This window comes from Ciconia boyciana, chromosome 23 (assembly GCF_034638445.1).
Source record: "Ciconia boyciana chromosome 23, ASM3463844v1, whole genome shotgun sequence".
NCBI lineage: Eukaryota > Metazoa > Chordata > Aves > Ciconiiformes > Ciconiidae > Ciconia > Ciconia boyciana.
This window is the reverse complement of record NC_132956.1, coordinates 5217420-5245068: the sequence shown is the minus strand read 5'-3', so window position 1 is coordinate 5245068 and position 27649 is coordinate 5217420. Positions and strand designations below refer to the sequence as shown.

At 54.5% G+C, this 27649-nt stretch overlaps 1 protein-coding gene across 4 annotated transcripts; it reads left to right on the top strand.

Annotated features, from left to right (window-relative positions):
* Nucleotides 1-1273: 1273 nt before the first annotated feature.
* Nucleotides 1274-26372, top strand: FKBP5 (FKBP prolyl isomerase 5). Of its 4 annotated transcripts, XM_072844671.1 has the most exons (12): nt 1326-1342; nt 7970-8064; nt 13654-13782; nt 14753-14897; nt 15125-15267; nt 16131-16245; nt 20614-20770; nt 21298-21388; nt 22230-22313; nt 22872-23057; nt 23955-24194; nt 25956-26372. In XM_072844671.1, exons 3-12 carry the CDS (start codon nt 13678-13680, stop codon nt 26061-26063), a joined length of 1374 nt encoding a protein of 457 aa, XP_072700772.1. In that variant the 5' UTR covers nt 1326-1342; nt 7970-8064; nt 13654-13677; the 3' UTR covers nt 26064-26372. The 4 variants fall into 4 exon arrangements, with proteins under 4 accessions (XP_072700770.1, XP_072700772.1, XP_072700774.1 ...); XM_072844669.1 differs by lacking the exon at nt 7970-8064 and having other exon boundaries at nt 1274-1342; XM_072844673.1 differs by lacking the exon at nt 1326-1342 and having other exon boundaries at nt 7970-8060.
* The last annotated feature ends 1277 nt before the right edge of the window (nt 26373-27649 follow it).

The window sequence follows — 27649 nt, the reverse complement described above, 5'->3', positions numbered from 1 at the left end:
TTTGGTAAATAGAAATTTAAAGCTCTGAGAGGCTGGGCAGGAAATGTTTAAAACCAAACTGCAAGATTCACCTGGGTTATTTTAGAGAGGGATAAATGAAACGTCGTGAAAATACACCTTTTTTTTTCTAAAGTGGGCTTTAATTTTGCATTTCCAATGAGGGCCATTGGTGTCTCAATTACAGCTGGGAAAATTGAACTCGGCGTTGAAGAGCAGACCTGCAAGCAAGCATCTGTAAAGGCAGCGCTGCCTTAAGCCCGGCCCTGGGGAGTTTGTTGGATCAACACGTGGGAATCGGGGTGCAGACTGGAAGCAGCGGGCACCGGCCCCAACACAAGCCTGGTAAAAACGAGCGCTTTATAAAAATACCGAGTTGCTGCATTTTAAATCTACCCCGCGATCTACCCCCCAGCTTTTTTTTGCCCCCTTGGCTCAGGCGCTGCTATTAGCTGAACGCGCACGAGCGGCGATCAGATGTTTAATTGCAAATGGACTTTATTTCTAATCTCGGGGGGTATTTTGAGGCAGCTCTTAACAAAAATCTTATCTCCTTCAGACTGAGCGGGAACATTTCTATGTGTCCCGTGTCCTCCAAACCCCCGCCTCCCTGTCCTCAGCCGTGGGAGATTATTTGCTTTCCGGTGCGATATTTCCCTTAACAAACCCCGAGGAGGTTGCAGGGGGTTGGGGGTACCCGTGGGGCGTTGCACGGGGCTGGGGCACCTCCGGGGCATTGCATGGGGCTGGTGGGTCCTCTGGGGCTGGGGTGCCTTTGGGGGGGGGCGGGTTGCATGAAGCTGACCCCCCAGGGGCACGGCCCAGGGCTGGGGGAGCCCTGGAGCACTGCATGGGACCGAGGTGTCCTCGGAGCACTACATGGGGCTCCCCCCCACCCCGGGGCATTGTACTGGGCCGAGCACCCACCCAAGGCATTGCACGGGGCCGGGAACCCCCCCGGCGCATCGCACGGGGCCAGGCCCCCCTCGGGACATCGCACGGGGCTGGGGACCCCCCAGGGGCACTGCACGGGGCCGGGGCCGGGGCAACCCCCCGGTTCCTGCCCGGCTTCGCCGCCGCTGCCCCCGGCAAGTGCGCGGGGCGGGGCGGGTGGGGCCGGTCCGCCCCCCCAGGGGAGGGGAGAACGTTCTGATTTGCATGGTGTCGTCACCCGAGCCAATGAGAAGGCGTTGCGGGCACCGTCGCCGAGACGGGCATGCGGAGAGACCAATGGGGCGCGGGCGGAGGGGCGGGGCGCGGCGGCCGGGGAGGACGGGGCCGGCGCGCGCGCGCGGTGTCACTCGGAGCCGGGCGGCGGCGGAGCGCGGGGCGGCGGCAGCGGCAGGTGGGGCCGTGCGTGGGGCCGGGGGGCCCCTGCGTGGGGCCGGGGGTCCTTGCGTGGGTCCCTGCGTGGGTCCGGGGAGTCCTTGCGTGGGTCCCTGCGTGGGGCCGGGGGAGCCCTATGTGAGTCCCTGTGTGGGTCCGTGCGTGGGACCGGGGGTCCGTGCGTGGGGCCGGGGGTCCCTGCGTGGGTCTCTGCGAGGGGCCGGGGGTCCCTGCGTGGGACCGGGGGTCCTTGCGTGGGTCCCTGCGTGGGGCCGGGGGGTCCGTGCGTGGGGCCGGGGGAGCCCTGCGTGGGTCCCTGTGTGGGTCCCTGCGTGGGACCGGGGGTCCGTGCGTGGGGCCGGGGGAGCCCTGTGTGAGTCCGTGCGTGGGGCCGGGGGAGCCCTGTGTGGGTCCGTGCGTGGGACCGGGGGTCCGTGCGTGGGGCCGGGGGAGCCCTGCATGGGTCCCTGCGTGAGGTCGGGGGGTACCTGCGTGAGTCCCTGCGTGGGTCCCTGTGTGGGGCTGGGGGTCCGTGCGTGAGTCCCTGTGTGGGTCCCTGTGTGGGTCTGTGCGTGGGGCTGGGGGGAGCCCTGTGTGAGTCTGGAGGCATCTGCGTGGGTGCTGCGTGGGGCTGGGGGAAGGCTTGGGGGTGCCTTGCATGGGGCTGGGGTCTGGGGTGCCCCGCGTGGGGCTGCGTGGTTCTGCGGGCAGTCTGTGTGGGGCTGGGGAGGTGGGGGTGTCTGTGTGGGGCTGGAGAAATACCGTAGGTCTGGGGGGGATGGCGTGGGGCAGTGTGGGGTGGGGGGGAGGCGTGCGTGGGGCTGGTGGGCCCTGCCTGGGGCTGCACGGGGGGTGTTGGGGTCCTGTGTGGGGCTGGGGAGTCGTGTGGGGAAGGGGATGGTGCCCCCAGCTTGTTGATGTGGGGTGAGGATAGGATGGGGGTCCCCACCCCATAGACCCCCCCCAGTGCAGGGGATGTCTGGGGAGAGTTAACGCAGAGGTGCCCGAGCGTTGCAGGGGCACTGGGATGCACTGGGATGGGGACGGGGGACGAGGTGGCGTGGGCAGGATGGGGTCACACCGGGCGGGGGTCGGTGTCCCGCCGTCTGTGCCAGCAGGACGGTGCTGGAGGGAGGGGGGTTTCCTTTTTCCCACTTCCCCGCACAAAACGAGGCTCCTGCACTCAGCTGTAACGTTCCTCTAATGCCGCCTACCAAAAATACCCTATAGGGCGTACGCGTAAATATATAGTTTCATTGGCAGTAGGTATAAGTGATTGCACAAGGTAAACGGGAATATTTTTTTAAGCTCCTGCTATTTTTCCCTCCTCTTTGGGCACAAAACCTCTTTCAAAGCTTCTGTTTTTAAAATGCACGTTGGGGTGAGCTTGCTCTCATCGGGAAAGAGTATTTTACGCGATGGTCTACAAGAGCTCGTGGGGGATACGTCCGTCATCGGCGCGTCCCTGGCCAGCGGTTTCCAGCCGAGGCTCCGATGCTGCAGCTGTGTTCCTGTCCTCGCTGTGCCGTCGTGCTGAGCAAATGGGGCCGTGCTGCTGCCGGTGGAAAAAAAAAAAAACCTTGAAAAATAGAACAAAAAAAAAGCGCCAGGAGCTGATACTGTAGGCTTTTAAAGGTAGAGTTTAAATGGTGTCTCTCCGTAATGAGCTATTAAACTGTTGAGGTGGATTTGGGACGTCCCTGGGGCATCAAATCCAGCCTGGAAACTGGGATTGCAAGTTAAAGCAAAAAAAAAATTGAAGGCACAGATCGCTCCTTCCTTTAACACATGCAGAAGTCGTGTCCCTCCTGCCCCGCGAAGGGCTGGGGGTGGGGAGAAAAATCGTTAAATCCATCCACAGAGTCTATATCTGGCTTTTAGGGGATGTTTTCCCGGAGGTGTGGTGGGTTTGGGTCAGGCGGCAAATGCTGCGACTCGGAGATGCTCCGGTTTTATTTCCAACCTGGTACCCAAGAGATGGGACCAAACTGCAGGGGGGGGACAGAAACGCTGCCGACGCAGGGGGAACGATGGCCGCCGCTGGCAAGGGGTTAAGCAGGAGTGTGGGGCTGGGCAGGAATAATTTCCAGCGGTGCTGAGAGTTTTGCAGCCCAAAGGCGGGATGCTGGGGTCCCTCGCCGGCGGGATGCTGGGGTCCCTCGCCGGCGGGATGCTGGGGTCCCTCGCCGGCGGGATGCTGGGGTCCTTGGTGGGATGCTGGTCCTCGGCCCCGCAGTGTGATGGGTGATGACAGCAACCTCTGGGACGCAGGAGGAGGAAGGCGAGGGTGCGATGGAGCTGGGTGCTCACGGGAGGCAGAGGTGATGGGGTGCTGGCAGAGGAAGGGGTGGCTGGGGACCTCTCGGGGTGGGGAGGGGTTGGGGTGATGAAGCTGGCGGGGCTTGTGCTGGAGAAGATACGTGATGGTGCGAGAGATAAAAAGCAGATTTCTGCGGAGTTGGTGGAGAAGTTATCGCTTCTGCCAAAACTCGCTGGGAGGGACGACGGTGCGTGGCCTCTCTTGTGGTTTTGGGCTTGGAAGATGGAGCGGGACCGGTGCTGGAGGGGGCTCGGGGGAAGGCTGGCACGGTGCGGGCTGCTCGCGATGCCCGTCCTGCCCGGAGCAGAGGCGTCTGCCGGGATAACAGCTTGTGCAATTATTTTTTTCTTCTTTTTTAAGAAAATAAAAGCAAGTAATCGTAGCTTCCCAAGGCTGTATTTGCCCAGCACACACTTGAATTATGTTGAGGTCCTTTCCCAGAGCTGTTGGAGCATCTCCCTGCTGGGACAAGCCAGAAAATAAGGACAAATCCCAAGTAAAAAACAGGCTGCATCCTTCAGGACCGTCAATGCTGTGTAATTAGGCGTGTTTTAATTACTGGCTTGCAGAAGGAGAGAGTTTGACCCCCTCTCCATCCGGCTGCAGCTCTCCGGGCTGGCTCAGGAGGAAAAATATTCTGTCAAGTATTTGGAGAATAATTTTCTCAGTTATTTATACTTTTATACTATTTAGTATTTTATTTTATATTCGCTCTCAGCTATATATATTTATCTAAAGTTGTTACAGCCCCTTGAGGGAGCTGCGGAGCTCGTACCGATTTTGTGCATATCACAGGGAAATAATAAATTACTTAGCAAGGGTTTTTTTTTTTTTAATTTTACTGCTGTATGTTTGTAGGCATAAAGAAATGGCCACAAGTGCTCTAACGTACGAGTTGTTCATGTAACTTGTTTGTCATGGAGCTGACGAGCTTTTTCCGTAATCGGTAATTGTGGTTGAAATAAGGATTTTTGATTTTGCAAGTGAGTATATTGGAAAGTTAGGAAAATAGTAGTAAAGTAACTGTCAGCAGTGAAGAGGGGGGATGACGAGGGACTGCAATTAAATCATCTTCTGCCTGCGATGTCCCATCTTTGTAAATAGCAGTATCGCTCTTAGAAAATTAGCCTCATTAAAGGTATTCCCATTTCAAGTACTTTTGGATTTACGTTAAACTTAATCACAGAATTCAATAAAACGAGCCCTAGGCGGCACCGCCTCGCAATTAGCATCGTCTCGGGGCCGCGACCCCCTCAGCGCGGGCTCCCTCCCCGTCCTCGAGCGATGCACACGCGTGTGCACGGTTGGTACGTGCACGTTGCTGCTCCTCGGAGCTGGCGGGGGGCGAGGGTGACCCGGCAGCGACGCAGCATCGTCTCCAAAACCGCAGCGTCCTCGGCAGCCTCCCGCCCCCCCCCCCCCCGCCGCCCCGGGGCTGAGCCCCCTGCGTCTCGCAGCGTCCCCCAGCCATGTCGGCGGCAGTCCCGGTGCCCCTCCATCGGCTTGGCCGCTCGTAGCGTTTCTTTGTCCTCTCCAAGAAATCCCGATTTGGCGCGGGAAGGGGCCGGTGTTTCACAACACGCTGGGAGTTGCCGTTTGCCCGATATAATTTGGCATTTATAGACCATCGGCGCACACGTGGCTTCAAAAAAAGGTCTCGGGCGCCGGGTTATTTCTGGGTGCGCGGTGTTGCCGGCGGCAATGCCGGATGCCAAGTTGGGGATCCCCCCTGGAATTTGGCACCAGGGCTCTCAAGATGCTGCCGAGCTCTTGTGCGTGGGAATAAGGGATTGAATACAGCATTTCCACTGCTGGGGGGGTTGCTGTGGTGTAGGGTCACCTGGCTGAAAGTTTGTTGGAGAAACCCCTAAATCTGTTGCAAGCAATGAGATGCTTTTAGAAATTAAAAAAAAAAAAAATTAAAAAAAAATCCAAGTTTAATTGTCAGATTTATTCTGGAGAAAAGGCTAAATTAGAACAGAATTGGCAAACAAGGCTTTTCTTGTTTATTCCCGTTTTGTATTTATTTTAGTTCCCCCAAGCTGTCTCTGAAAATTGAATTTGCTCGGCGTTGGCGTAGCTGCTGCCGGGAGGATGCTCGGGTCGGGCTTTACCGGGGTGCGCTGTACTGGGAGGGGAACTTCACATTTAATAGCCAAAGGTGGAATATTTCTTTCCAGTGTCCTGAAAAGCCTGGCTGGGTCTGTTCTCCCTGGTTGTTTTGACCAGGAGAGAAGACACGATGAAAGGAGCCTGCTCATTTTCGATGGAAAAAAACCCAGGTAGAGGGTGCCAAGGAGTGGGTAGTGGGATGTCAAGTACTTTCTCACTTTTTAAAGATGGTTTATGTAACCTGCTTGGCTATAATATTGTATTTTTTTCCCCTCCAGTTACATAATCCTAATTTATGAAAGCATTAGGAAATTGCGTTCCCCGCTGTTACGTGAGCGTCTGTATATAATGGCCACGGAGCTTGTTAGGTTGCTGTGCTCGGCCCCTCTGCCAGCCGTCTCCCGAGAAGCTCAGGCAGGTGTGGAACAGCTATTTATACACTTATTGTTATTATTTTTATATTTTTCCCATCATCCGAGGCTGTGTCAGCCCCTCCGGGAGCGGGATGGGTGCAGGCTGGTGCCTCTCTCCCTGCCGATGGAGAGCAGAGGCTTCGTGGCCAGCTCCAGCATTCCTGTTTTTTCCAGTATTTTCGGGATGTGCTGCTTGTGGCAGAGGCTTGTTGTGATTTTTGTGGTGGGAGCAGCTGAAATCCTTGCTGGCGCTGGGGACGGCTTCGGGGGCAGGCGGGATAGGAGCCACGGAGCATCGGTGTGTAAAATCCTTGACCGCATCCCGTCCCTGGCACCTTCCCCCCTTGGAAGAGCAACAACCCATAAATGTTTATGGCTTTTGCTTTCCCCAGTATATGTTTGTCTTTTGGAATAAAGGAGGGGGGGGGGGGGGAGAAAAAGGCTTGTTTTTTTTCCATTTCACATTAAAGCGAAGGGTGTTGTGTCTCTGGGTACCTGTGCTGGAGGGGGTGGACCCCGGGCTGCTGGTGGGATGCTTGTAAGAGGGTTGAGTCCAAAGAAGCTTTATCCCTGTGATTTCTTATTTTGAAGCAACCTGGAAAAACCACCGAGCAAGCATTTCCTCCCTAGTGCCTTGCTAGATAACCAGCAAAAGAGCTAAATTATTTTTAATGGGTTTGTATTGTAAACTGGCGGGGGGGAAAACCCCCTTTCTGAGAGTCTTTTGCATGTCGCTGGTGTGGGTGCGCTTTGCTGCGCTCCCGGGGGATGCAGACAGGCTGAACCCATCTTGCCTTCTGTTGAAATATTTATTCTGGCAGGGAGCAGCGAGCCGTCCTGCTCATTTTTCCTCTCGCTGCAGCTGAAACTTGAGGGCAGCCTCTTATTCAACATATTTAAAAAAAAAAAAAAAAAAAGAAAAAAATTCATTATGAATTGGATCTTAAAGCACTTCAGAAGCTTAAAAATACTAGCTAGGCAAAATGATTAAGCAAGTGTGACGGGAACACATACCATCGTATTTAAGTTAGCCGCATGCAGTAGTTTCCTTTTTTCCCTTCGTTATTCTCTTAATTGCTTAAAAACCTCGCTTTGCTGCTGTAGCACCGATACCCTCTGGTCCTCGGGAGGTGGATTGGGAATAAGGCGAGCGCGTCCCTCTCCGGGGTGTCCCGTGCTGGGAGGGGATGCGAGGCTGCGGGGCGGATGGCACCGGGATGCTGGGGGGGATGCTGGGGGTACCGGGGTCTCTGTGGGCAGAAGGAGTTAACCCCGGAGCAGCGACCGGCTGTGGATAAAGGAGAGCAGGGAGTTCACTTCGGTCCCCAGTGAGTCACGGTTCACCCTGGGCGCGATGGAGGTTCGTCAGGGTACTGTGCAATTAAAGCAGCTCTGTTTGCGTTTTGTTTTTTTGTTTGAATAAAAGTTGCCATGACTGGCCCGCCGGGATGTTAGCTGCTTGCACAACGTGCACGCTAGGAAGTGAATCAATCCATGTGAGGCTTATTTAGCTAGCGATAATTTAAATTTTATGGCTTCCCTGTTTATTTTAAAGGAGGGGTAAGAGTCAGGTGTCCAGGATTTAAAAAAAAAAAAAAAAAAGTTAATTTTTAATTCAAACTGTCATGCAGAAGTGTGAGAAATGGCACTTGATGTCTGGGTGCATCATTATGTATCAGGATGGAGCTGAGGATTATGTGGAGCTGCCTTGTCAGGCTTAAGAAGGTTGTATCTTCTTAGAAATCCCAATTTTAATTTATTACTGACTCAAACGCCATCTCCCTGGGTCTCTGCTCTGCAGGCTGGTGTTGCAGGCGTCTTAAAACACCCTTGTCCGGGGAAAATCGTGGCTCCCGTCTTCCCTCTCCTGCTGCCCGGGGACGGTTCACTCAGTGAGTAGGTATTTTATTAGAAAAAGTAGTTTTCTCGATCAAGGGGGAAGGGAAACCACGGTGGGTTGGTGGAGAGAGCCCAGCTGCCGTGCTAATTGGGTCGTTCTTCGTTATCTGTTGGCGGGTGTGCTGGGGATGGAGGTGCAGCCCCGTGCTGCTGCCCGGCTCGAGGGGCTGGGATTTGGGGTGATGCTGGCCAGGATTCGGGGCCCCGCGTCCCCCCCCTGTGCATTTAGATTCGCTGTTTTTTAGCCTGACCTTTGCATTTTAAAGAAACTCCCTCCCGTGTTGCAATCCGAAGCTTTTAGGGCTGTTGCGGTGCCATGGAAGCGAAAGCGCTTTGTGCTAAGTGGGTCTTAAAAACAAACCCCAAAGCAGTCAGCTCTTATTTTCCATCCTGTTAATTTTGGACAGAATATAGCCTTTTTTTTTTTTTTCCCCTCTTTATTTTTTTTTTTTTAAGCTGATGTTAAGATGCTGAATGCTGTTCTATGGAAACAGCGAGTCAAAGCATCTTCCCGTGGCTGCAGGGAGCAGAGGAGCTGCCTCGGGAGGTTTTGTCCGTGGTCTCATCACCCCTTTCTGACCGTGGTCTGTGACTTAAAACGGCCGTCTCAGTTCTCCCTTCTTCTTAAATCCTGTTTTAGAATAAAGCACACGTGGGTTTTTTATTTTATTTTTTTGTTTTTCTCTTCTTACTAGTTATTTGTGTGACATCCCCACCGTCTCTCTGGGTGGGCACCTCCCAGGACACACCCCCCCCCCCCCCCAAGACCTTCAAACCTTCTCCAGCGATTGCACGGTGGCAAGGTGAGACCCCCCTCAAAACCCCCCCAGCCTTCCTCTTCCCCCCTCCTCCCTTTCCCCTCCCGTGAGCCTCTGGGAGGGATCTGCGACGTGAAGTTTCCATTTGGAGCTGGCAAATTCCTGGTATGCCGATTTCTAGGAAACGTGGCTTGGGATCGTGTGCTTGGTAAAACCCTAGCATGTGCGATACCTGTCTGTCCTCAGCCTGGGGTCGGACATCTGCATCCCATTCTCCGCTCTCAATTTTCTCCTATTTCTCCGGGCTGGAAGACAGTAACATCCATACGGAGCGGGGATTGTAAAAATAAATGGCTTGGTTTTATGGCGTGGATTTCTGCGCAAGCGTGTGCTGGTGTCGTGCGGCGTGCATCCTCCCGGAGCGGCGTTTTCGTTGCAAAGATTGTCGTTTGAAAGGCATGTGCGAAGGGGAAAGGGCTTCGAGATGCTCCCGTTGCAGGTCACGGCTGCCTGGTTTTCCACGAGCGTGTGTCTGGCATCGCTTGCAGACAGCCTGAAAAACACACGGGACTCAGAGGATAACGCAGGTGAGGAAGACACCAGCCACTGCACAGCTTACAAAGGAAAAAAAAAGCCTTTTGTCGTACCTGCTTTTAAAAATAAATAGACAAAAAAAGCACAGAACGCATTTTTCTGAAGCAGCAGCTGAATTAATGTCTGATTGTATAGGGGTGCTAAAATCGGGGTCAAAGCCGTAACGCTGCCCGGCTGTGTCGGGGCGTGCAGAGGGTGCTCTGCCTGGGCAGCCCGTGCCTGCTGCGGGTGGCTTAATTGCACGTGGGCATCCATCGTGGCTTAATTGCACGTGGGCATCCATCGTGGCTTCGTTTGCTCGTGAGCATCAATCACGGCGATGCCGCTCTCCGTCTGGAGGAGGGAAATGATCTTTGCAACTGCTTGCACCGGCGTGCAGGGCAGTGTTTGGGGAGGCAGTGGATTTGCGAGAAGGAGAGATGCAGCAGTTGTTGCTTTTGAGCAGTTCAAGGAGTTTATATTAATTTATCGGGGCTGAGAACAGGCGTGCGCCGTGGGTCGGGGTGTGCTGGTCCGAGTGAAGCACGCGTCGTGCACGTGTAGGAGTCTCCTGAACTCATGAGTCTCCTTGTTTGCTCAGCGAGAAGCTCTTTCATGTATTTCATATTAATTAACGGTGAAATAGTTGCACTTGATGGAGAGAGATTGTGTCCAGATGTCGAAACCTCTGGATTTTAAAGCTTGTTTATTATAACTCTTAAATTACAGGTTAAACAGCTACGCTGAATTTTCAGATCATCCGGTAGAGCGGGGACTGATTGAAAGCAAACAAGTGAAAACCCCAAACCCTTTCCTTTAGCTCTGAGGAATAACCCTGCCCTTCCCCAGGGCCTGGGGCGGGTGGAGGTGGCAGCTCTGGGTCCCTACGGCTGCAAGGCAGCCCCGTGCCCAGCCCGGGCGGTGGCTGGAGCCATGGGCCGGACCCCGGCGTTGGCTCGGAGCTCGAGCAGCGGCGTTTTTTGGGGGGTTTCCAGGCTCCTGCAAGAGACTTTGCTTCAGGATGCGAAGAATCGAGCTGTGCACAACCGCCCCAAGCTGCGCGAAACCGCCCCGTGGTGCGTGCGCACCTTTGCTGGGACATGCTCTGGATTTCTTTAATCGCTTTCCCATCGCTTTTATTCTCCGTGCGTGGAAATCCCTTCCCTCTCGGTGGCCTTTCGGCGATGCCCTTCTGCGTTGCAAATTGCTGCACCTTTTGGTGGAGGAGGACCCCAGCCCCGGGGGGTTTCGCCCTTCCCCACCCTCTCTCCTCCTCCCACCCGTCCCTATTTACATCCCAGGGCAACAAAGCAGCATGGGTGTTTGGAGAAGGGAGGATGGTTCAGCCTGGCTTCATTTACAGACTTACAACGTTAAGCTTGCGGGTAACAGCAATGGGAGAGCGGGATCTGCTTGGGGTGTCAGAAACACCCAGAAGCTTTTGCACAGGGTAATTAATTAATCCCCTCCCTGTATCCGGAGCACACGTGGTCCCGCAACGAGAAGATTCAGGCTCTGACACCTCCAGCAAGCTTGCACGGCTCTCGGCGACAGTCCCCGGCTCCCTGGTATAAACTCTCAGGGAGTAGCAGATATTTTTTTTTTTTTTCCCCTACAACTGTTTGTTTCAAATTAATTGGGATTTTGGACCCCAGCCAGCCTCCTTCTGTCGCTCCAAACCGGAGATAAGCAGGGGCGGCGCGGTCTTTTCTTTAACCTAGTTGGAGTCGTTTTCGTGGGCCGGAGAAGTCTCAAGCTCTTTCATAACGTGGACCACATCTTAATAGCCGGTCTTGTAGGCTCCATCCCTCCCACTGCTTCTGACGCAGAGCGTCTCCCCTCCTGCTCGCCTTGGCCAGCTTCCCTGGATGACTCCACTAATTGCTTACGTAGAAAAATAATGAGAAGGATGCGTGTGATGTATTTTTAGATGTCTCTTGGTGGGATTTAGCAACCGGCGAGTCAGAGCCAGCACCTCCCCATCCATCTTTTGCATCCCAGTGGTGGCTGCTTGGCGGACCTCGGGACGTTCTGCGTCAGGAGGTGGCACTTCTGTTGCAAGCTGCTCCTCTTTTTTCGGGCTCCTCCTGGTCCTTCATAAATGGGTTATGGATGCTGCATCCCTGGCGCTGCACAGGATCTGTGGTGGGAAGCCCTGAGCCAGTGCGCGGTGCCGGCGGCGTGCCCATGCCGTGATGGGCACCACCACCTCCTCGCTCATCTCCAAGAGGGATGGCCACAGTGGTGGCAGGGCAGCGTGGACCATGGTGGCTTGGAGACCATCTCAGCGCCCGAATCATAGAATGGTCTGGGTTGGAAGAGACCTTTACAGGTCATCTAGTCCAACCCCCTGCAATGAGCAGGGACATCTTCAACCCGATCAGGTTGCTCAGAGCCCCGTCCAGCCTGACCTTGAATGTTTCCAGAGATGGGGCATCTACACCTCTCTGGGCAACCTGGGCCAGTGTTTCACCACCCTCATCATAAAAAATGTCTTCTGAAGTAACCAATGGCATGTTTTCCAATGTATAAATACCCACGAGTTTGACCACCAAAGTTGCTTTTTGTAGTGGTTTTTTTTTTTTTTAGGTGTTCCCATCTGAAACCTCAGCAGAGCAGGGGAAAGGGAGCAGATGCAAGATCTGATTAAATATTACCCCAAAGACTGTGATAACTGAGCATTGCAGCAAGTAGTTCCCTTATTTTTCTATTCGCTTCTTCCATTGCAGGGCTCTTTGTGTCTCAGCGGCTTCCTGTGCCGGGGGGGCCGGGCTCCAGCTCTTCCCTTTCCACCCGGGTGCAAGGAGTGCAGTTCTTCTTGCAGCACGATTATCTGCCCTTGGAGCTGAAAACTTCCTTTCTTTGCTCTTTTTGAATCCCCTGAATGAATGATTTATCCTGCTGGTTAACATCAGCTTCCACACCAAAGACTGTGGGAAAGTTTTGCAATTAGAGTGACTTTAATAGATCTGGTTTATGTCTTAAAAAACCCATCGCTTTCTAATTCTCCGTCACATGTTTCCTTGATTACGTGTCGCGCAGCAGTGTGGCTACCAAAATAGCCCTAAGGTCTGAAGGAAATAATCAGGAAATATGTTTTTTAATCCGTAGGCAATTCTCTTTTCACCAGGCACCATTGGAAAAAGTCTGCGTTCGACGAATAACGTGGCTTTTCTGGCACCTCGGCTGCTCGCGCGGTGACGTTGGGAGCATGGTGCTCCAGCAGTTTGCCCCCCAAAACCCCAATTTCATAGAGTCTTGCTGTGAATTTTCTCTTTATCCACCCAAATAGCTGGAATTCTTTTGGTGTTGGGTTTCCTTTAGTTTTTGGAGAAGATGCTTGCTGTGCATTCAGGTTTTTCCCATGCAGGGTGATGCTTTGCTTGCCTGAGACTTGGAGCCTGCTCTCTCTTTTTGGGATGTTCTTGGTGGGCAAGAGAAAGCGAGGTTTGCCTCGGGTCGAGGTGCTGCTTTGCGTATAATAGAGTCTCTGACAAATAGGTAATTCCTCGTGGAAAATAGTCTTGAACTGTATAAAATAACTCAAAAAGCAAATGCTAGGCTGGTGCACGTACTTCTAGCACCCGTACCCAAGGGGTGCCCACCTCTACGTGAGCCAGAAGGGATGGGTGAAGCTTGGTGGCCATCAGCTCTTTGCTTCTCGCCCGCGAGCACTTTCATCTCTCCTGGGTTTGCCGCTGCCCTCGATGCCTGCTGATGTGGGTGCTTCAGTGCTAGCCCTGCGTCAAAAGGGATGCTCGGTAGAGCATCACCGCAGAAGATCCCAGTGGTTTGGGTGCAGCACCCTGAGATGAGTTTCCACGTTTTGCCTGGTGTCAGGAGTCGTTCGGCTGGCACGTGCGTTACCTGCTGGTGCTTTTTTGGGTAAAATTCTTGCTGGGGAGCCTCCCGGGGCAATGTCAGGGGTGACCCAAGGAGGCTGAAGATGAAGGCTGGGGAGCTCCGTGAGCATCCCCGTCGCTGCGGCCGGCTGAAGCTGCGGGGCTGTCCCCTGTCCCTGGGCGGTGGGGACGGCCGGTGTTGCGCATCGGGGTTTCCTGTGCCCTGTGGTTCAGCAGAGCCTGGGTGGCCCCTGGGAAGGGATTTTCCGCTCTGCACGCTTGAGATGTGCTCAAAGCTTCCTGCCCCGGCCCAGCCCCGCAGCAGAGAGCTGCTTATTTTCTTTAACCCTTTCCTCTTACACCACCTCCTGTGGTCCTGCCGGGCTGACGGGGCAAATACTGTGTTTCTCCAGGTCCGGGGCTTATGCAAGGAGACCATGACCACTGATGAGACCACCAAGAGCGAAGGGGAGGTGCAGGCGGCGGCTCTTGCCGAGCGCGGGGAGGACATCACGCCGGCTCGAGACCGAGGGGTCCTGAAGGTGAGAGGGGCTGCCGGGAGGGTCCTGCCTTTCTTCTGCATTTTGGGGTGCACGGTCACGTCGGTGGGCTGCATCCCCAGCCCTTGGGGTCATGTAGGACTACTTGACCAGGTCACGTAGGACTACTTGAACCCCTTCCAGGGCTGTAGGACTGATGTTTTTTATTTGAAAGGCAAAGGAGATGAGCATCACTTGGAATAAAGAAGGATGGAGTGGTGTTTGAGACTGATGGATTCGGGCTGCTCAATGAATTTCGCTGCTATTGTGTTCCTAATCAGATTATTAGCTGTAAATCCACAAAGCATTTTTGTATGTGACTCACAGACATTAGAAAGAGCACATTACTGAGGTCATCCCGTCTGCTCCACAGCCCCTTTTTCATATTCAGGGCCGTTTCTGGATAGTTCTGCTCCCCAGCGCTTGCTCTTCTCCAGTTGAATAGGACCTTTCCTCTAAGAATAGCATCCTCCCCTGCTCCATCCTCAGCTCGGGAACTGCTTGTTCCAGGCTGTAGCATTCAAAAAAAAAAAAAAAGTGTTGACAAGAAGCAAGTAGTGAAATGACACACCCCTGTGAGTAAAATGTGTACAGACAGAAAGCGAGCGTGATTGCATTCGCTTCAGGTTTCGAACTGCGGTGTTTATCCAGGCACCTCCACACGGTACAGGCAGGTCTCTGCTCCCAGCCCTGTCCCGCTCCATCACCGTGGCTCCGGTTTGGGATTTATTTTTAGGGGCTGATGGGAGAACAAATTGAATGACTCCCCTTCAAGCCTTCCTTTGGTTTAGAGCAGCACTGGGGTGTGTATGCATGTGTGTATATATATTTTTATATATATGCATGCGTGTGTGTGTGTGTATGAAAATGCATATGTGTGTGTATACATATCTCTCTCTCTCTCTCTTTCTCTCCGTGTGCATCCTTAGCTGTCCCATGGCCTCCCTTCTCACGGGTGGTTTCTCTCTCTCAGATCATTAAACGACCCGGGAGTGAAGATGAGTCCCCCATGATCGGGGACAAGGTTTACGTCCACTACAAAGGCAAACTGGCCAACGGTAAAAAATTTGACTCCAGCCGCGATCGGAACGAGCCCTTCGTCTTCAGCCTGGGCAAGGGTGAGCCGCTCTGGGGGGTCCGTCCGTGGTCCGTGGGGATGCTTGAGGGTGAGATGATCCCGGGAGGGTGGGACTCTGTTGCAGGACAGACGGACGGTGCCAGCCCTGCCTTAGGTGACTTCTGAGGGTGGTTTTTTTTGGGGGGGTGCCATCCTTGCAGCACCCAGGCTGGTTTTTTTCTGGGCTGCCGGTTTCTCCCTCCTGCCTGACATCTGCCTCTCTCCTAGGTCAGGTAATCAAGGCGTGGGACATCGGGGTGGCTACTATGAAGAAGGGAGAGATCTGCTACTTGCTCTGCAAACCCGAGTACGCATACGGCTCTGCTGGCAGTGCCCCCAAAATCCCCTCCAACGCCACCCTCTTTTTCGAGGCAAGTAATGCCGGCGAGCCGGCGCGTGGATGAGCTCGCTTGCTCCCTTTCTGCCTTGCCAGCCAGCTCAGAAATAAAAAAAACCAAAAAACAAAAAACAAAAAAAACCCAAAACCAACAAAAAACCCAGCTTGGATTCCTGAAACGTGTCCCTCTGCTCCAGGAACCGCTGCCAGGGTTTTCTCAGAAATGTGTGTCTGAGCGGGGAGGCTGGGACTGAAACGCTGGCTGGGGAGAGCCCTGGAGCCGGGGGGGAGCGGGCAGATTCCCGGTTTAAAAATGTACATGGGAAGGAGAAAGCGGCTGGGAAATGCCTCCGGGTGCTAAAAACTGATTAGTGCCGCAGGGTGGTAGGACAGCCGAGGTTTTGGCATGGTGCGCTCGCTGGGAAGGGCTCGTCAGGACAAGGCGGTGGGGCGGGAGGAATGGGTCTGTCCTAAATTAAGGCTTAGTTCTTCCAAGTTGAGTGGGGACTAAGCCGTGGGTCGGAGCTGGTCCTGTCGGAGAATGAAGGGGAAACTCCTGCCCACGCTGGTCCCAGGCAGCTTTCACAGCATCTTGCAGCACCGGCCGTGTTGTACCCTTACAGGCTTAATAAACTTATTTTTACTGTTACTTTGTGTTACGCTTCAGGTACTGGATGTGTCCCAATTTCTAATAAATCGGGTGTATTATGCTGTGGCTTGGAGCTGGCTTTTATGGGCAACTTCTGCTCGTCAGCTGAATGGAGAATTAGCTGGCTTGGCTCTCCAGCTGGAGGATGAACTGCTGCTTTGTGGCTTTTCTGTTGTTTTTCTCCTCTCCTTCCCCTCCCTGAGCTCTGCCCACCTTTTCTTTTTCTTTTTCTTTTTTTTTTTTTTTAGGTTGAGCTGCTTGACTTCAAAGGCGAGGACTTGTTTGAAGATGGAGGGATAATCCGGAGGATCAAGAGGAAGGGAGAAGGTTACTCCAACCCTAACGAAGGTGCTACGGTGGAAAGTGAGTGCCGGTCGCTCCGTGGCGGGGGGCTGGAGGGGTGACCCTGCCCTGGAGCAGCCCCGCTTTCTTCTCCCTAGCAAGGAGCTGCTGGCACTGTAGAGGTTGTAGGTGGCCGTGCATCGCGGTGGGACGCAGTTACGTCCATCCGGAGGCCGGACGGGATGGAGAGGGGCTGGGAGAGCAGCGGTTCGCTGCCCTCCCGGGGATGCTCCTCCGAGCTCTCCTTGGCACGGCCCCGGCGGCGGCTCTGCCAGAGCTGCTGGCCGGGAGGGTTGACTGGAAAACCTCAAGCCACGGGAGCAGCCAGGCGATGATGGAGCGGCCACTCGAATATAACCCGCGCTCTGTTTTCTCAGTCACATCGGCAAACACGTCCCTGTGAGCCCTGGCGCTGCTCGGCCGGCGGCCGGGAGAGGATGGAGGGAGCAAATCCCCATGGGGTTTCGGGGCTCTGCCGTCTCCCCCGACCCTTTTGCATCCATCGCAGTGTCCAAGCCACTCTGGGATGCGCCGGATGCCAAAATCCCGGCTCTGCCTTGCCTCGAAAGCATCGGTAGCAGGGACGTTCTCCCTCGATGGCATCCCTTGCTAAGCGTTTCGGGCACCGTCGCAGGTGCTCAGCAGCTTCTTTGGCCTCCTTGTTCCAACACTGATCGTCGTTTTGGTGGGTTTTATCACATCTCTTGCAGGACGGAGCCTTTTCTTTTCCTTCCCCTGGTGTGGGGGGGAAGGTGCTGCTGATGTGGGGGGGAAGGAGGTTAATACAAGGGGTTTGCTGGGGCCGGGGTGGTCTCAGCGGACATGGGAGGATGAGAAGCTTGGGTCCTGTCGGGCTCTCCCTGTTCTGCTCACGTTTCTGGAGCTGACGTTTCGAGAGGCTGGATGAGGGAAGCCAGGCTCTTTTTTTTTTTTTCCCTTTTTTTCTTTTTTTTTCCCTTCCCAAGAACTACTCAGACACAGACACAGGGCTTGCTCCATACGGGAGGCGTTTACTTTCTTTTCTCTCTTTCAGAGCTCCCGTACACAAAGATTAACTCCCTTTAGCGAAGGAGAAATTGGATCTGAGCTGTGACAGCTCATAAAGCTCGCCGCCTTAAATGGCTGGTTCTTCTAACGAGGCTCTCTTTTAAGGAAAAATGAGTTTTTGACTCAGATTTGACTGTCTGCCTCTCCCGCGGTGAGCATCCTAGCTGGGGACCAGCTGTGAGCCGAGCTTCAAGCCAGCTCCGCTACCCCAAAGATTAAACTAAAAGACTCAATATAATGGAAATCATCACCGATCCGGCGTTCCTCTTTATTTTGATTAGGTCTGAGCGTGTTACAGGCAGTGCCGTGGCCAGTGCGGAGGACGGGGAGAGCCCTGGTCCCTCTGTGGTTGTTCCCTTTGCAGGGATGCTTTAATGGCTCAGGAGGGGGCTGAGGCAGGGAGGGGGGCACCAGCCGGGAATCATCTCTCCGAAAGGATATAAGGAGCCAAATAACGAGGCTGCTCATACGCCTGATGCCCCAAAGCCTGCTGCTGCTTTACCTATTTCAAGCAAAAGTGTCTGTCGGAGCAAACGCTGCGAGTGTGAGCACACGTGTGGTCAGAATAACGGAGATGGACGCCCTCCGAGGTGATCTTGCGTAACCGGTGTTGCTTGCGCAGGGCAGAGATCGGGGACGCGGTGCTGATCTCGCCGGCAGCCCGCCCGCCGTGCCAGCCGCTCCATCCGCAGCCCGCGGCATTTAATTCATTTGGCCCTATGCATCTGTATACATCCCTATACATCCCAGGACTGGAGACCCTTAAATATATCCCTGTGAGAGAGGATGAGGAGAAGCAGCACCAGGCAGCCTTGCAGTGAGCATTTTGGGTGCAAATAGGCTTTTTTTTTCTTTTTATTTTTTTTTTTTTTTTTTTAACAAATGCAGTGCTATTTATGATGGGCACCGTGCTGGGCATGGAATGGCCCTGGGGACATTATGGCGGCCCTGGGGACATTATGGCAGCCCTGGGGACATTATGGCAGCCCTGGGGACGGCATGGCAGCCTGCCCCGGGGCAAGGCTGTGACCTAGGGGAGCAGCGATGGTTTATCTCAGCCACGTATTTGGGAGGTGCATCGCCACTGGAATCGGGCTGGAAGAAACCATGCTTCCAGGAGCGAGCATCTCCAGGCTGGAGTTTTGAAAGCATTTTATAGGTTTTAAGTTTTACAGAGCCCAATTTGCAGTTCCGGTCCCTAAAACCCGGGCTGCAGTTGAAATCTGGCATTCCAGCTTTTGTTACAACCTTTCCCCCCAACCCCTCCTCCTCCTCCTTTTTTAATCTGAGTACAAATTGCTGTCAGCACATCAAGTTCGTGTGCCAGCCACACTCGGTACACTCTGTTCTCAGCTCTTCAAAAACAAAATCGCTGCAGGCACCGAGAGAACAATAAGTCAGGGCTGCAACCGGAGTGATGTTCCTTTGGAGGCTTTTTTTTTTTTTCCCCTGTAATCCAAGAGCGACTGCAGCCAGCTGACCTGCTCCTGGAAACCCGAGCGGAGATTTTTTCCCCCCTTCGCCCGGTGTATTTTATGTGCAATTAAAATAGAGTGCAAGGATCCTCAAAGGGAAGGATCGCAGCATCCTCCTGCGTGTCCTGTTTGAAAGCGAGATCTTCCCCTCACTGCTGCATCCCGCTGGGGACAGGGGACCTGGGAGAGCTGCTTTTGGGGTCAGGGATTATGGATCCGTGCTCACTGGGAACATGCAGGGAGATGGCATGGTGCCGTGGGGTTGCTGGGTTACCTGTATTTTAGGCTGAATTTTCCACTTTTCTATGCCTAAGAAAACAGCTGGCTTGGTTTTGGGTAGTGCAAAAGCAGAGGTCAGCCCCGGAGGAGCTGGATTTGCCTTTTGTCCTCATCCCGAGCCGGGTGAGCGCACGCCAGCCTGAGCCTCGTGGTCACCGCACGCCAGCGATGGATGCAGGATGCGTCCCGGGGTGCTGGCAGGCACGTGAGCATCCTCCGCTCTACCGCACTCGAGTCCCTGCGTGGCTTTGGCGGCACGAGCGGGGTGACGAGGCAGAGCTTGGTGTCCCATCCCTGCGGCGGGGAGAGCATCCTTGGATTGTGTTACGGCGGCGTTTAACCCCCCCAGGGCTGGACCTGCCCTGGGAACGGGGCTCTGCCCGCGGTCTCGCTTAGTCCGTGCGTCTCATCCCGGGGACTTTCCGTAGGGCTGGGGACAGGGAGGTGTCCGTGGGGCAGGGACGGGCAGGTTTCCTTCAGCCCAGGCTGCAGCTCTCCTCTACGGAGCCTGGACCCTCTCGGCTGCATCTGCCACGGGGTCTGCTTGCACTCGCCTCCTGCCGCCCGGGGCGAGATGCTCCTTGTCCCATGGTAGCTCAGGTCGCATCCTGCGGCTCCACGCGGTGCTGGAGGGGCTCCGGGAGCAGCCCCCAGCCCCGAGGGCTGTTTCCTTTCCAGGCATCCCTCCTCTCCCCGCTTCAGCAGCACTTGCGCGGGCGACGTCTCCTCTCTCTGCTCTGCAGCAAAGAACATAAAGCTCGTGTCCTTCCAGGCTGCAAAGTCCTTAAGCACAGTTGTGATGCCTACCATGAATTTTTCCTCTTAAAAGCTTTTTTTGTTTGTTTTGGCTTTTTTTTTTTAATGGTACGTAGGAGTTCCTTATAAAATTGCTTTTACTTCGTACCTGCCTGCACGCGTATGCCTTGTACCCTGCGAGCAGAGTGCAAAGAACATAAAACTGTCCCTAAAGCCTGGAACGTCTTCAGCATCGAATAAATAAAGAATAATCTTGCTTTGGAAACCCAGCCAGGAGTACCAGGTGGCGAATGTGCCAGGTACCCGGTGTCCGCTCCGGCTGTGCTGCTTCCAGCGTCTGGGGCTGGAACAGTGCGGTTATTGGTTGAAGATTAAAAAAAAAAAAATAAAAGTTTATCTTGTACTTTGAGTTCTTAGAGGCAGGAGAACATAGCCTTGTTTTTGGGGTAGAAGGCAAGGCGGTATAGCACTGTATAGAAGATTTATAATCGCCGTGATAAACTCTGCGTGGCAGTGTGCCAGGAGCAATATCCAGTTCCAGTAAGACTTGACTCGTGCAGTTGAGTACAAGGGGAACATATTAGTCATGATGTTTATCTGTTGTCTGGTCCTTGGTTAGACAAGATATGCCTGTCTTCCTTCTCAGCAATGTTTCCAAGCCCTCCCCATCCCTCTCTGCTCACCAGGCGCTCCTTGGCAGCCCCCAGCCCCGTGTCTTTCCCCCTTCCAGGGCTGGAGGCTTTGCTGGATTTTGGGAGATGTGCTTTATAAGATGCTTTCTTTGGATGGCTCCGGGTGCGATCCTGCCCTGTCCCTTCTCGCCCCGCTGCAGTTCACCTGGAGGGATTCTGCGGCGGCACCAGGTTCGACTGCAAAGACGTGAAGTTCGTCGTGGGTGAAGGGGAGGACCACGACATCCCCATCGGCATCGACAAAGCCCTGGAGAAGATGCAGAGGGGAGAGCACTGTGTCCTCTACCTCGGGCCACGGTAAGGAGCATCCCCGCAGGGATGTCGTCTAGTTTTAAGCTTCCAGCATCCAAGGTCGTTTTAGCACTCGTGGAAGACAGTGATCCCGAAAATAGGACTCTCCAGGAGAGCCTCGGGTTAGCAATGCCAGCAGGGATGGCAAGAGTGACCGGTGGGACGTAGGCAGGAATCTTGAAATGCTTTAAAAAAATCAGGTAAAAGGGGTTTATCCGAGTCCTGTGGCTGAAAGGAAAATGTCTCCCTGGAAATCACCAGGGCCGGGTCCTCACACTGGAGAGAAACCTGTATAAAAAGACGGATTCGATGCACCCGGAGAGGATGATTCCCAATATATAATGCATTGTATATTGTCAGATATCTTTGCTCGTGGAGAATAACATCACCCTGGCCCCAAAACGTTAGAAAGCTGCAGGCATGGAGCTGGGTGTGAAACCAGAGTTGATAACCTGGGTCTGTGTTTATGGCCAAACACTGCCAAAACAAAGATTTCCCCCCCCTCCTCTGACAGCTCCTTTCTGCCCTTTCAGGTACGGCTTTGGCGAGGCGGGGAAGCCGAAATACGGCATCCAGGCGAACGCAGAGCTGGTGTACGAGGTTACGCTGAAAAGCTTTGAAAAGGTGAGGGTCGGAGCGCTCTGGTCCGTCCCCAGGTTTCGGGAACGCCGCTCCCTTTGCAGCGTCCACCCTTTGTCCCTGGCGCGGCTGCAGCCCGGCCCCTGCTGAAGTGGATACGTCACCAAGGATCTCTGTGTTCTTAATTTGTTCTTCTCTGTTGGTTTGTTTTATTTTTCTGGCTGAGGTCCAAGGTTGGTTCTCTTATTTGTTCCTAGCCTTGTTCCTTTTGTACTTTCTTTTTTTTTTTTTTTTCCCCCTTTTATTTTTTTTTTTTATTCCCCCCATCCCCGCCCCAGGCTGCACAGATAAAAGTTGGTGTGTCCGGCCAGCTGGCCCCGAGGAGCTTGGCCGGTGTGCCGAGCCGGCTGTGCCCGGGATGGGATGCAGGAGATGCCCATGGGATGGGGCAGGTGCTGCTGTGCCGCGTCCCCGGCCGGGTCCCGTCCCCACCCCATCACCGCGGCCAGAGCAGGAGCGAGACTCGCCGCACCCCCTCTCTGCTGGAGGATGTCTCTCCCCACCCTCCTCTTCCCTTTTTGGGGTTTATCGTTTGTCAGGGTTTTTCCTCCTGTGGGGCTGCGGTGGACAAACCTTGCTCGGGGTGAAGTCCTGAACCTGGCAGTGGTTTTGCTGTTGTAAAGGGCTCCAGGTCCGCACCCCACACGTGCTCTGGGTCCCTCCTCGTCTCCAGCCTCTCAAATTAAAAAAGTTGCTGGATCCGTCCTCTGTTATACTGCCCTGATGAGCCCCGCTCGTTAACGAGCAATCCTAGAAAGCCCCGTGGCCGTGCCGGTGCAGTGGGGTGCCGTGCTCCGCTGGGATTGCTCCGAGCGTTTATTTGCAGGCCAAGGAGTCGTGGGAGATGGACACCAAAGAGAAGCTGGAGCAGGCTGCTGTCGTCAAGGAGAAAGGCACAATGTATTTCAAGGTTTGTAAACTTAGGGATGGTGGAGGTGGAGCAAGGGAGCTGGAAATAAATTTGGGGTGACCGTCGGATACACGACTTAGCAGTCGTCAGTGTTGGAGAAGCCATGTCCCTCCCAGACAGCGCTGGGGAAGGCGAGTCCTGCCCTTCCTCTGCCTTTTTCTCACTCCCTGAGATATCTCCTCCTTTCCCGGCGTTGCCTTGCCCACGTGCTCTCCCTGCGGAGCGGGACAGCAGATCGGACTCTTCCCAGGGGTGGATGTGGCCAGGGCTAATGCCGAGGGGCTTTGCAGGTCCCCTTCCCGGGCTGGGCCATCCCGATGCTCCTCTGCCCTGCACAGAGGAGGAACGCAAGCTCTGACTTGGCTTTTCACAGGGGCTGCGCATCAGCAGCTCCAGCCAAACCCCGGTGTGGTTGTAGGTATTCGGCATCCTCCTTCCTTCCTTTATTTATTTAACACACTGCGTTAAACTTGTAACCCGTTTGCAGGGTGTTTTGGGAGCAGACCGAGCGTTGTCGGCACGGGTTCCTCTAGCTTCTTCTTCTTTGCTCCATCCCAGGAAGGCAAATACCTGCAGGCAGTGATTCAGTATGGGAAGATCGTGTCGTGGCTGGAAATGGAGTACGGCTTGTCTGAGAAAGAGTCGAAAGCCTCCGAATCCTTCCTCCTGGCTGCCTTCCTCAACCTGGCCATGTGCTACCTGAAGCTGCGAGAGTATGCCAAAGCCGTCGAGTGCTGTGATAAGGTAGAGGTGCATCTTCTCCTCTTGCATGTTTTCACTGGGAGTTTGGGTTTTTTAAAAATTTCTTTTTGTATAAGAAGCAATTTCCAGGCAGCAGCGGGATGGTGGCATCCCTTCTGCACCTTGGGGTCTCCGCGGGTGCTACGTGCTCAGAGAGTGCAGGAGCAAAAGTGCTTTTTGGGGTGCAAAATCCACCTGGGCACGCGCTTACAACAGCTTTTCTTCCAAAGCCAGATCCACGTGAATGGATGCTGCGTGGACTGACAGCCTTAGGACGCTGTTTGGGTCTGCCCAGGCTGGGTCTGGGCGTTGGGTGCTGATCTGGGTAGGACAGAGGCAGCCTCTGCCAGAGCTGCAGCAGATCTCCAAGTCCCTTGAGGGGTGGGAAGGGGCTTTGCCAGTCGCTAAAAGAGCTTCGACCTTGTCTTTGTCAGGAAACTATTAATTCTTATATAAAAGGCTTAAATGTAAGCATCTTGCCTATGGGAAAGACAGTAAAGCCTTAGTCTAAAAGGTAAATAATCTCTGAGATGCATATGTGGTTTTTACTGAAGGAAAATAATGTCGTTGCTAAAGCAGGGAGACAAAACCACGTTTAACCCATCAGCTCCCTTCCTCCGAGCTCTCTGTGCTCCTCTGGTTTAGCGTTTACACCTGATTTCTTGTCTGTGGGTCTGTCTCCCGCTCTCAGGGGGACGTTAAGCAAGGAGAAATACCTAAACTGTATTAATGACCTACCAACTGCTGCTGGAGACAGGTCGGTTTTTGTTGAGCAAGACGCAAGTGCTCTGGAGACTTGAAGGCACCTTGTCCTAATTTCGGCAGATTTAATGAGGCTTTGACTGTACGGGGGTCTTTGGGGGATCCCCAGGTTGCTAACAGGGACCCGTGTGTTTCCAGGCACTAGGACTGGACCAGGACAACGAGAAGGGCTTGTACCGGAGGGGCGAAGCCAGGTTATTGATGAACGAGTTCGAGCTGGCAAAATGTGACTTTCAAAAAGTGCTGGAAGTGAATCCACAGAACAAAGCAGCGAAATCCCAGATCTCCGTCTGCCAGAAGAAAACGAAAGAGCACAACGAGCGGGACCGGAGGATCTACGCCAACATGTTCACAAAGTTTGCGGAGAGGGATGCAAAGGTGCGTGTTGTCCGTTTTTGGCCATCTAGCAGGCTGCGCTGAAGGATGCTCGGCAGGTTTGTGATGAGAAGAGATGGGTTAAAACCCATTAAATTACAGATCAGGTTGAGGATGGAGGGATAGAGCCTGCTGCAGTGGGAAGAAGTGGTTTATTTCTTGGTCTGTCTTGCGCAGAGACTGCTGTCAGATGCTCAGTCGTCAAGAAAAGTGTTTGTGGTGCAAGCTCCCGAGGGCTGATAACAGGGTTGGCATTTGTACTTAATTTTGCTGTTCCCAGCTAGTGACTGTTGATGACCTCCTGGTCACCGGTAAAATGAAATGTCATCCTGTCTCTGGCAAGGCCAAGGGTATTTTGAGACATTATAGTATGGATTTCCTGAACCTGGTAAGGTAATAGCCTGCTCCTCTGCTCGTACGGAGAGATCGCTGTCTCCTAATAGGCTCTCATCCAAAATTCCTCTGAACAAAACCCGGTGTACTGTAACGAGAGAGGACACAGCTTTGCAAGCCGTCCGTGCGGGTCATTTTTAGTATAATCTCTTCTGAACTGGTGCCTGGAGGTGAGGCTGTGGAATAAGTGGCTGGTGCAGACCCTGGGGAGCAGCGTGCTGGGGTAACCGGCTCGGGGCAGGGAGCGGAGCCGCCCCGGCCGGCTGCCGGCACTGCGGTGCCTTGTGCTGTGCGATGGCTGGTGCAGTCGGCTGTGATGGGGAGAGTCGCTGCTGGAGCAGGCGTAAGGCTTTACCGTGCCTTAGCACTCCTCTCCTGCACCCGCCGGACGGGCTGCACCCACGGCTGGGTGTATGGGCTGTATGGGCTGGGTGTATGGGCTGTATGGGCTCTGCACCCATGGCTGGGTGTATGGGCTGTATGGGCTGGGTGTATGGGCTGTATGGGCTCTGCACCCATGGCTGGGTGTATGGGCTGTATGGGCTCTGCACCCATGGCTGGGTGTATGGGCTGTATGGGCTCTGCACCCATGGCTGGGCGTATGGGCTGGGCGTATGGGCTGGGCGTATGGGCTGTATGGGCTGGGTGTATGGGCTGTATGGGCTCTGCACCCATGGCTGGGTGTATGGGCTGTATGGGCTGGGTGTATGGGCTGGGTGTATGGGCTGTATGGACTGTATGGGCTGTATGGGCTGGGTGTATGGGCTGTATGGGCTGGGTGTATGGGTTGTATGGGTTGTATGGACTGTATGGGCTCTGCACCCATGGCTGGGTGTATGGGCTGTATGGGCTGGGTGTATGGGCTGTATGGGCTGGGTGTATGGGCTGTATGGACTGTATGGGCTGGGTGTATGGGCTGTATGGGCTGGGTGGGCTCTGCACCCACAGCTGGGTGTATGGGCTTGGCACCCAAGGCTTGGGTATATGGGCTCAGTCCCGTACCTCCACTCCGACGCTGCTGCCTTACCTCCTTTTCCCTCTGCTCTGTGCCCCTGCATCCATCCATCCGGGCTCGCTCTCTGTCAGGGCCCTGCTCCTGTCGAGGTGGGTCACATCATTCCCAGGGGATCCCATACCTTCCCCAAAAGCTCGCTGAGCCGATGAGGTTTAACCTCCGCCAGCTGCTGAGCCAAGAAAGCAGGAGCCTCCAGTGCGAGCCGCGGTGGGCGATAGGCGGGGGAGCCAAGGGGGGGAATTTTGCCTGCCCCCAGGCTTGGCTGCCCGTACCCATCCCCAGCATCGCTGTCTCCTGCCTGCTGCTTCCTCCTCCCTCCTGCTTCTCATCCGTGTGCTTTATTTGCTGTTTTGCAGGAAGCAGCTAGCAAAACCGGGGTCGAAAAAGCAGTGGAGAAAGCAACTTGTGAAAAGGGACCGAAAACTCCCGGTGCTGAAGAAGAAGAGGCTGAAGGACATGTATGATGGAGGAGGAGGGGAAGGGAGAGCCTTCTGCCCTCGGCCCACACAGAAAAAGGTTGCTGCCAGACCTCAGGACTCGCCAGTGTTTTCTTGTAAAGCTTGTTACAGTTTGTGTGATCGTGGAAGCAAAAAGCGCCTCGCAAAGAAAAACGAACCCCCTCCCACCGCCCTGGGTGCGCTTGGGGGCAGAGCGGGAGCGGCGGGACGCCGTGGGACCACCGCACATGGAACAAATAGCTTTTAAACGGAGAGAAAGAGAAAAAAAAAATAAATAAAAATTGAAACTCTTGGCTCTTGGGAGGTTTCCGTAGACAGCTTGTCCCAGCTCCCTTGGCTTTGTGTCGGCTGTCGGCACAGCATCCCGGGTCCTCCGAGAGGAGTTGGGATGTAGATGTTCCTTGTACGCTGCAGTGCTGCCTCCAGTTGTATCCGGCACGCGACCACGCTGCGCCGCACCGGCGCCGGCACCGGCTGCCACGGTGCCTCTGCTGGCCCCGAGCACGGAGGGGAGCATCACCGGCATGGGCATGGGGACCCAGCGCCCCGGAGCACCCGGCAGCTCGCTCACCCATGGGTGCTCGCTGGGTTGCGGGGGGAAAATTGGTTTTCTCTCCTGGTGGCTTCTTGCCTGTGGCCGAAGGGGTTGCGATGCAGCGCCAGGCGTGAGGGCGAGGACCCCATCACCTCTGCTGCAGCCCCTCGTAATTTGCCTTTAAAGCACTGTTTTGGGGGGGATTTTATCTTTTGAAGAAGCTGGTTTCTGTTTCCTTGGAGCGCAAAAGCCTCCTGTCCAGCTCCGCTGCTCGCAGGCGCTCAATCTGCAGCCTGTACCCTGTCCCTTGGCTCCCATCTTTAAATGGGAGTTTTATTGCCTATTTGGGATCCATACAGGGGACAAAAAAGAGTAGGGTGACATCCTGTGGTTCAGAAAGCGAGTGAGTGGGTGTGAGCTGGTACCGCGGGTTTCCAGCTCATCGGTGAGCAGCTTTCCCATGGTGCTCGCTGCCGTGGCGAGGGGGAACCCCGGCGTGTGCCCCGCATCGTGTCCCCGCATCGGTGCTGCTGCAACCTTGGCCATCGTCCCCCTCCATCCTAAAGGGATGCCGTCACTACCGTGTGAGAACAGCTTTCCGGTTGTTATATTTTTCCTGTCTGTTCTTTGTAATACCCCTTTTGGAGCTTGAAAATAAACAACTGAAAGGAAATAATAATAATAAAAAAAAAAATGCTTTTTCTCTGGATCCTGCTCAGCAAAGGAGGTGGCCATGAGGAGGACGGGTGTCCTCTCCCTTGGGTTGAGATGCCCCAGCTCCAGCGAGGGGTTCGTTAAGGAATTAGCGGTGTCCCCAAGGACCGATGCTGCCCCTTTTTATCAGCACCATCATTCCCTGGAGGGCCAGGGAAGGGCCAGCACGCCGTGCTTCGGAGATGCCTGGCTTGGGGGATGCTCCCTGGGAGTCTCAGCTGTTTTTTCCAGTTTGGGGGGGTTTATCCTGATGCTTTTTTCTTCTGCCAGCATTTACCTTTGGGAGGGGGCTCCCCGGGGTGCACCCGGGTGCGTGGAGGAGGCGTTTGTGCCCCTTGGCCTT